We start from the raw sequence: 9,049 nt of genomic DNA on the forward strand, positions 1-9,049 counted from the left end.
GTAGCCTGAAATTCCAAGAGTTGTGTGTTAACAGAAATTTTAAAAGTAATTTGGAAGTAATGAAAGGAGAAGAAGATATTTAGGTCCCCACTAGAAGGTTTGTTTATGGATGAAAAGGGACCAGTGTAATATATTGACCTTTAACATGTCATCATCTTTTAAATTATTTTAAATTTATAATTCTTAACACAAAGACAATTAAATGTAACTCAACGAAAAAAATATATATATTTGCTTCAAATATATATATATATATATCATATATCTCATACATTGTGGTTTTGTTTTAGATAAATATGAAGTCTGCACTACGACAACCCCAAAATTAGCATGTAAACAATGCTGTTTTTTAGTACTGATTTGAGGTTTTGGACTTGCGTGTACGATGGGGAGCTAGCAATCATAAATTATCAAGCAGGACCAATCACCATTAAAGTCCACAAGTAGAGAATATACACACACACGCATGTATATATAAGAATCTATTTGGCAACATCTGGTTGAACTACAGCATGAAAACTTGGACTATTTTTTAGGCAGAGAGCAAGCAAAATTACATACTCCAAGTAGATGTATATAGTTCCAACAAACATGTGCAATTAATCTACAACGACACGTCAAAGAAACTCATAGAGTTCCTTACAAGTAACAACCAAATAGGGGACAACAATTTTAACTGTGTTATGAACATTGAATACAAATAAAACCAAAACTACAATCTGCACAAATACTTAGTCCTGAAGGATGATAATCCGAGTAATTGAGCTACCCTAGGCTTTAGTTACACAGCATATCATGGAAAGATTGAGTCCTTAAGTGATGGTCTTGACCTGGATTGATTGGAAAGCCATTGGGGTTGCAGGGGTTGGAGGGACGTCTGAGACCACCAAAACAGCATCTCTCTCTTTCAGCATCCCTCCTGATTTTATTAGATCAATGGTTTCTGAGATGTTAGCTTCCATGTCAGTCGATAAATCAACAAGGAGCGGAATTACTCCCCACTGCAGATTCAGAGCCATATGGGTGCTATCATCATTCGTGAATGCAAATATGGGAGGGTTTGGACGGTTGCGTGACAGGAGTGATGCCATGTGTCCATGCTTCGTGTACACAAAGATTGCATCCACACCAAGTTTGTTAGCTACAGACACAGCACATAGTTGTAGTTCACCAGTTAACGAAGCATAAAAACTAAAACATTTAATTCTCACATGCCAAATACTTGGCGTGTGCAATAAATTTGGGATATAGTCTTCCTACTAAAAAAAAGTACTTGGTGTGTGCAAATGAGACAGAGAGATATAGAGAGCACGCTTTTGTGTACCAATCTATAATGTCACATCATTTGCAGTTTACCAACTCCTTAATAATAACAACACAACAAGAAGAGCTAACAGCTACCATTTAGGTAGTTTCGAATTGGGGATGGTAGAATCAGACGGGGGCTGTGAAATTACCCATTTCTGCAGCACATTGGCATATCTGCTCAGCAATTTGATCAGGCAATGATACTCCAAGTTGATACTGATGGAGACGACTTTGTTGATTTTCCACACGACCCCATGATTCCATTCGATTGCTGGTCATCTGCAGGACAGAAAGAGCCTTCTGTCCATATAAACCAATAGCTGACTCACCGGACAACATCAGTGCATCAGCATACTGCCTAACTGCTTCAGAAACATCTGCAACCTGATGGAACCGAACCATAGAATCAATAATACAATGTTCAAGAAGTCCCTACTGTTTAACGCATTATTCCTCAAGCACACTCCCCTTTCTTCCATACAGAATTCCTCATAACCAAAATAATAACAGCAGTGGTAGTAGTACTTATTGTACTTGTAGGATAGTACCTCAGCGCGTGTTGGGGTGGGATATTCAACCATGGACCCGAGAAGTTGAGAAGCTACAATTACTGGCTTGTTTAGTTGCCTGCAAAGATGAACTATTTCTTCTTGCACGATAGGAATCTGTTCAAGTGGAATCTCAACTCCAAGGTCACCCCGAGCCACCATGATTCCATCTGAGGCCTCTATTATTTCTTCCAATTTCTGTAGAGACTCCAAGCTCTCTATCTTTGCCACTACCTTCGTGGATCTGTGAATGAGAACTATTCAGTTCTTTCAGGTGAACTCGAAGAAAAAGTGATAATGAATAAAAAACAAGCATATTTATTCCAAGCAAAAACAATAAGCTTGATTAAAATATGCATTCCAACTTTTAGCAGAAAATTAAAAGGGAGATCTAGCGAACCTAAACATCACAAGTCATAAGTGTTAACTAGGATTGGTAACAATCAGTTTTTTTTAGCATATTGAGGGGGGGAAATTGGATAAAGTTTCTTTCCATGCTGGTGATCCATCACCATACTGTTGGCAAGTGGAGCTAAGTTCAATCACAGGGAAGAGATACTGCCTCACATCACACATTTTCAGAAGAAACTATCATCGATGAAATTTCAAGTTGTCCATTAGAGGTGATAGGTCAAAGAATTTAAGAAGAATCAATTATGTTGTTCAAGAGGAGGAAAAAAAGCTATCAATATGTAGAACTCAGCCAAGAAAAAGATTAAAATTGAATTTGTGACAGTGCACTTCCTTACGCAGATGATTTGGTGGAGAGGTAGTTCTTAAGATGTCTGACAGAACCAGAATCATTTACAAATGACATGGCAATGAAATCGACACCTTCAGAAACTCCAAATTCAATGTCAGCCCAATCCTGTGGATCAGACAATATAAATTATGAATTTATGACGATGAAAATATATTCAATAGTTATGGGTTTTGTAGCATCATCTGAGGACAGATGAGGCATCTAATCAGCGATTCTGTTCAAAATTGTTTCAAACACTTTTCCTGTTTTCACGACCAGTAAACAAGTCGGCAAAAAAAGGGAAGAGTAGATGATTTCAGGCACATTGATGCTTTAATCAGGGAGCTGGTATAGAGCAAATGTTGCAGAAATGACAAAGAAACTTCACATTCACTAGTTACATGAACCAAAGCATGCCATTATGTTAAACTTATATGTCCATAAGTGGAAAAAAGAGAATCTAAAAGCCAAACAGGCTGGAAAATAAAATTCAAGAACAAAGCATGCGAAAAGCAACCTTAGTTGATAGAGTATGAAGCCCATAATTCCTCCCCACTAGCTTCTCATCTCTCCAAAAGCTCAATTTGGCTCCAGGTAGGAATAAACCAGGGTCAGTGCACTTACAACGTAAATCACTCCCAATCTTTTCTATTACTTCAAACCCTGCCATTCCACCATCAATAATAAGTTCATCTCCCACCTCGATACCTGCCCAGGTAGTAAATCATAGCCAAATTCATATCAGTAAAGTTAATTGAGATATATAAATATATATATATATATATTATATATATAATACAAAAGTATGTATGTATGTATGTATGTATGTATGTAAAAGATAGGCAGGTAGGCGGGGAAACTGATTCTTTGTTCAATTAGTATTAATATGCGACTACCTTCAGAAAAACCTTCATAGTTAGCTTGAACAGTGAATGAACGCGAACCCTCAAACTTTTGTGCTGTAAACAGCCAGATTGAACCATCCTGATGATCCCATTAGAAGGTGAATCTATCAAAATTGCATCTTTCTTATGATAGATCAGCATTGTGAACAAAACATAAAAGGAGGCCGTACTCATCTTTTTTCCCTAGTTAACACCTATGTCGAATTTTTTCTAGACACAGCCAAAACCAATTAGTGAGTTCAATACATTTACCTCTGCTTTGACAGAGGAAGGAGCTCCATGATCCACCACATGAATCTGACTACCTTCAGTATCAATCATAACCGAAACACAAAATCCTTTTTCCTCATTTAAGCTCTTAATCTTCCTAATCACATCTCGGTGCCACTCCCTCGCATTATGACACATATTAAGCCTTGCCACATTCATCCCTCCCAATGCCAACTTCTCCAAATCCTCCAAAGAGCAACACGCCGGTCCGATTGTGCACACGAGCTTCGTCTTCCTCATTCCCATAAATCCCTTCTCCCTCAACTCCCCCTCCGAAACCACATCAAACCCCAAAACTCCCCTTAAACCCTTGAAATCCCGCAAACCTTCGGATTCCTCCCCACTCACTCGCACCATTGCTCTTACTCCAATCCCAACCTTTCCCTTCATCTTCCCTCCATTGCAACAAAACCCACTACCAAAAAAGGGGGTTCCAAAGACCCAATTCTTTGATTCCAAACAAGGGATTTTCGTTATAATAGTACCACGCATAGGACTTAAATCCCGGACGACCGCCATGGACCGAAAACTAAAGGCTCTCAAATGAACTTCTTGAAGCGGACTGGACTTGACTTGCTGATAAAAATGTCAGAGGTCAAAGACTTACTTGTGATTGAAACAGTTTGACTAGTAAAGAAAACAGAGTTGTCGATAAGATTCAGGCAGTTTTGGATCGAAAACCCCGCAGGAGTTTGGATGGTGGAGCTTCCAAGGCGAGGTAGAGGGGTGCCGGGGATTTAGGACGGAGAATATTCCATACAAAATAAATAAATAAAGAAGGACAGGGAAGAAACCGTAGTTTAGGGGGTGTTTGTACCAACAACGTACTAACTACTTAGGTTTTATGCGTTGAAAAGTTTGAAAGATGGGCGGGCAAGTGAAAAGGGCGTTAGCGGGACTAGGACGAGTCAGTAAGCTGTCCCGATTTAACGGTCAACTAACCTTCCCGGGGTGGGGTTGGCTTTATTTTTTGTGGTGATACATGCACTAGTTCACTTTCCTGCCTGCAGCATTTGGAAAGTGACACTACCGCATATATAGAGAAGAAAAATTATATGTATAAATTTTAAATACATAAATTTTATGTAAATTTTTATAAAAAAAATAAATTTTACTTTAAAAAATTGTGAAAAAACTGTTATTTATGAGTGAGATTTATTTTTTTACAAAAGATTTATATAATGCTTGTCTATTTGAAATTTATATCTAATTTCTTATAAGTATAAATAGATAAATTTTACATAATTTTTTTATAAAAAAAAAGGATTTTATTTTAAAAAGTATAAATAAATGGATAGGAGGAGAAGAAAATGCAATGACAAGAGGCAAGTGGATCGGAGGAGAAGATACAAATATACTTCCCACGTGAAAATCTCAGATGTTCGACAGAGGGAGAAAATAAGTGGATTTTTTTTAAGAGCATCCATGCGGTCCCTTTAACAGAGAAAATAGAGATCAAGGCAAACATATCTCCAAACATTATAATTTATGAGTTAATCTACGTACAATTTTTATTTGAAAATTGTTCATGCAAATTCATATAATTCTATTTTAAAAAAATTAAAATTATAATAATATTCTTTTTAAAATGATATTTTTCTTCTCTTTTATCCTTATTTATCAATGGGACTACATACGCAGTCCCCCACTCATGACTGTAAATATAATTTCTCATAATTTATTCTCAAATAAAATATACAAAATAATTTAATTTTTTTAAATCGAATTATATTAAAAAACTATACTATAATAATATTTTATTAGATTTTCAATTTTTCGTATTATCTTGTAACCAATTTTTCATATTAAATTTACGATTTTTTTTTTTAATTATATGCTATTGGTTTGGATCTAACACGAACGATATTGTAGTTTAATTGGAGTGTTCCAAATTTGAAGGCTGTCATAAGCAGCTAGCAGGCGAATTATTATTTCAAATATTTTAGTACGCAGTTTTATAACTTTAATACAATTAGTATTCAAAAATTAATTTTTGAATCCTCTTTAAATTGTTGGTTGTCAGATGATGGTTAGTAAAACTCATCATTTCTACACACTATATTTCTTTTTTATTTTATTCTTCATAAACTAATTAAATTTTTTTACTCATCATCCATACATTATATATTTAATAAGAAAAAAAATTAAAAAATTATAGTAGTGTATGGTGTGAAGATGATTAGTACAATTTTTCACTCTATTGGCAGGCTTCGAATACAGTATCCTAATATATCAGAAGTCCCAAACTAGTGGCCACTCAGTTTGGAGATAGTGAGTTGAGATGAGATGAGATGAGATAAAAATTGAATAAAATATTGTTAAAATATTATTTTTTAATATTACTTTTATTTTAAGATTTATAAAAATTAAATTATTTATTATATTTTATGTAAAAATTTAAGAAAATTATAATGATAAAATGAGATGAGTTGAAAGGCTCTCTCAATCCAAACAATTCCAAAAAGACACCTTTGCAAGAAGCCCTCTAATTAGGAGGAATGTGTTTGGATGTTGAGTTGAGATGATAAAATATTATTTATTATTATTATTATTATTATTTTGAGATTTGAAAAAATTGAATTGTTTATTATATTTTGTTTTGGAATTTGAAAAAATTGTAATTATGAGTTGAGATGAATTGTGTTTTCAAACGAAGCTTAAGATTATTGCTCTACCTTTTGTTGCAATCCATTTCCCTGTATTTTTTCAGCTACAACTAAAAGGCCCAGAGAAAGAACAAAAAGAAAAAAAAAAATACCGTTTTCACTATACATGCCTAAAATATACTAGTTTCGTACATATCTTTTATAAAAGAGTAAACACCACCATAAAAAAAGTGTGAAAATTTTATTTTTTATTAGTGAAATCTATTTTTTTACAAGAAACTTGTGCAAAACTTATACATTTAGAACTTGTCCCTAACATTACTTTTTTTTAACATATGTTTTACCATAGGGTAGTCTCCAAGAATGGGCTTTAATACAAGGCTTCAGCACTAGTTTTATACACTTTTAATAGGCTGAATTGCTTCTAACAACTCAGCTAAATTTACCCACCTACAACTAATAAAAGACCAGCCCAATGAACTAAGCCTCACATCCAGTAGATTCACTACCATGATCTCTCTCTCTCTCAATGGAGTAGAGAGAGAGAAAAAAAAAAAACGTAAAAGCAGCAAAGAAAAACGTGCTCATGAATCAAATGCATTGCCTTCATTGTTATAATACGGAGCATGATCGTGATTCGTGAGCCTTCACTTCATTATCATAAAGCCACATAATGGCACCTACATCTGCATGCTTGGATGGATAAAGGAATTCGTCCACTATATATATAATGCAATAAATACGTACCAAAGATTCAAAGAATATTAGAGATTTATATGGTCAGTATAAAAAAATAACATAAATCTGGAGAATCCAACGTCACTGCATGCGTGCATGGTTATGGGTTTTCAACTTTTCATAATTATGGGCAGTAAGATTAGATCGATTGATAAGTCCGCGAAATTCCTGATCTACAGCACCAGATCATGCATATATGCTGCCTTTGGGAAGTTTATATTTCATATATATATATATATATATATGTATGTATGTATGTATGTATGTATATGTTTTATGGCCTAAACTTGGAAAAATCTACCTTACTTTAGTTGGGTTAGGTGATCGGATCAACCGCGACGACCAACATATATATTTCTCATACGTACGTATCTTGTTTATTTAAAAAAAAAAAAAAAAAATTGACAACGCGTATTTACTCCCTTAATTAGGGAACAATATCGTTGGATAGTGTGCGTGTGTTGCAGTAAAGGGGTGACCATAATACTGACTAAATTCTGGCTTTTTCTTATCTTTAAAGTCTATTATTCCATGCGCATATTCTCTGCCTCTTTTTTATTGCTTGCTAATTAGGGCATATTCGTAAGAAAAATAATTTATATATAATATTTTATATAATATATTATATAATAATGTATTAAATGATAAATATTTTTATAAAACATCTTATAAAAATAACATAATTTTATAAAAATATTTTTTTTATAATATTATTATATGAATGATATTTTTATAAAATATCTTATAAAAATAACATAATTTTATAAAAATATTTTTTTTATAATATTATTATATAAATATTATATAATTTATTACGTGTATATCATTACTCTAACCGTAAAGCCTGTGACATTTACTGACATTATGCTTTTATTACTTGAATGAGCTGTACGCTCAAGCTATCGAAAAGAAAATAAAAATAAAAAAAGGAAGAAAGGAAAAAAAAAAAACTAAACACCCAGATGTGACTTATATTTATTTGGAAGTCATCAATGCTTAATTACTTCCACAACTGGATCTTCCTTATTTATAATAAATTTGTCACCATCAAATACGTGATTTTTTATTTCTTACTTTTTTTATAGTTTTGTTTTAAAAAATTATAAGGATATTATTGTTTTATAACTTTTTTTTTTAAATAAATTTATAAAAAGTTGTCTTATGGCTACTTACTTGGCTTAACAAGTTGCGTTTAGTAGAATTGAATTGATTTAAATTGAATTCTCTAAGAATAATAGTGAATTGAGATTATAGAGTGAGTTAGATGGAGTTCACTTAAGATAAATTTAGATGTGTTTGAATATTAAGATAATTTTAGATATATTTATAAAAAGTTAAAAAAAGTTGTAGGTCTCGTATGTAAATATGTGTTAAGTTCAAAAAAATTTGTAAATTACACGTGTAAAGAGATTTTGAATTGAAATAAATTTAAAAATTTGATAGTTAGATATTTGAATGTTAAAAAAGGTATAAGCCGAACAATTCTTTTTTTTTTTTTTTCAGCATTGACTGTCACGTTTTAATTTGTTTTGCTCCGAGATCAAGATTTCTAACATCTTGTTGCTTTGCCTTGGCCCTTATAATTTATATATAAGCGGCAGGATGGTTTAGTCTATTATTAAATTGAAATTTAGTCATATTTTAGTGACCATATCTATTCAATGACCCTTCTAAGTTTTTTATGGATGCTAACACAAAAATGTATGTTACATGCTATAAGAGTCATTACATGATAATTTCGGGAGTCTTCACCGTTAAAAAGGGAAAAATGCATCTTTGGTTAGGGCAATATAGTAACTCGATTGTTTATGATTTTTGTATCCCATGTATACTCTTAACACGTTTAGAGTCCAATAGCCTATGGCTTCTTGCCAAAACGACCCAGTTTTTAGGTGGAAGGGTTGGGTCAGATACTTCAGAATCTTCAAGTTT

At 33.0% G+C, this 9,049-nt stretch overlaps 1 protein-coding gene across 2 annotated transcripts; it reads right to left on the reverse strand.

Annotated features, from left to right (window-relative positions):
* Positions 1 to 640: 640 nt before the first annotated feature.
* On the reverse strand, positions 641 to 4,566 carry LOC121255993 (pyruvate kinase isozyme A, chloroplastic-like). 2 transcript variants are annotated; one of them, XM_041156569.1, is made up of 7 exons: positions 3,756 to 4,563; positions 3,495 to 3,582; positions 3,116 to 3,306; positions 2,606 to 2,724; positions 1,857 to 2,100; positions 1,458 to 1,692; positions 641 to 1,141 (listed from the first exon to the last, which is right to left on the reverse strand). In XM_041156569.1, exons 1-7 carry the CDS (start codon positions 4,290 to 4,292, stop codon positions 813 to 815), a joined length of 1,743 nt encoding a protein of 580 aa, XP_041012503.1. In that variant the 5' UTR covers positions 4,293 to 4,563; the 3' UTR covers positions 641 to 812. The 2 variants fall into 2 exon arrangements, 1 of the variants encoding a protein (XP_041012503.1); XR_005938901.1 differs by having other exon boundaries at positions 1,133 to 1,262; positions 1,348 to 1,692; positions 3,756 to 4,566.
* Between the last annotated feature and the right edge of the window lie 4,483 nt (positions 4,567 to 9,049).

Source organism: Juglans microcarpa x Juglans regia, chromosome 3D, assembly GCF_004785595.1.
Source record: "Juglans microcarpa x Juglans regia isolate MS1-56 chromosome 3D, Jm3101_v1.0, whole genome shotgun sequence".
In the NCBI taxonomy this organism is placed as follows: domain Eukaryota; kingdom Viridiplantae; phylum Streptophyta; class Magnoliopsida; order Fagales; family Juglandaceae; genus Juglans; species Juglans microcarpa x Juglans regia.

Bases quoted from the DNA above. Each gene is read 5' to 3' on its own strand.
- LOC121255993 (XM_041156569.1), bottom strand. From the start codon at position 4,292: ATGGCGGTCGTCCGGGATTTAAGTCCTATGCGTGGTACTATTATAACG. The intron at 3,583-3,755 runs GTAAATGTATTG...TGGGATCATCAG, and splicing joins CTTCCTCTGTCAAAGCAGAG to GATGGTTCAATCTGGCTGTT. The intron at 1,142-1,457 runs GTAATTTCACAG...CTGTGTCTGTAG, and splicing joins CCAATGTGCTGCAGAAATGG to CTAACAAACTTGGTGTGGAT.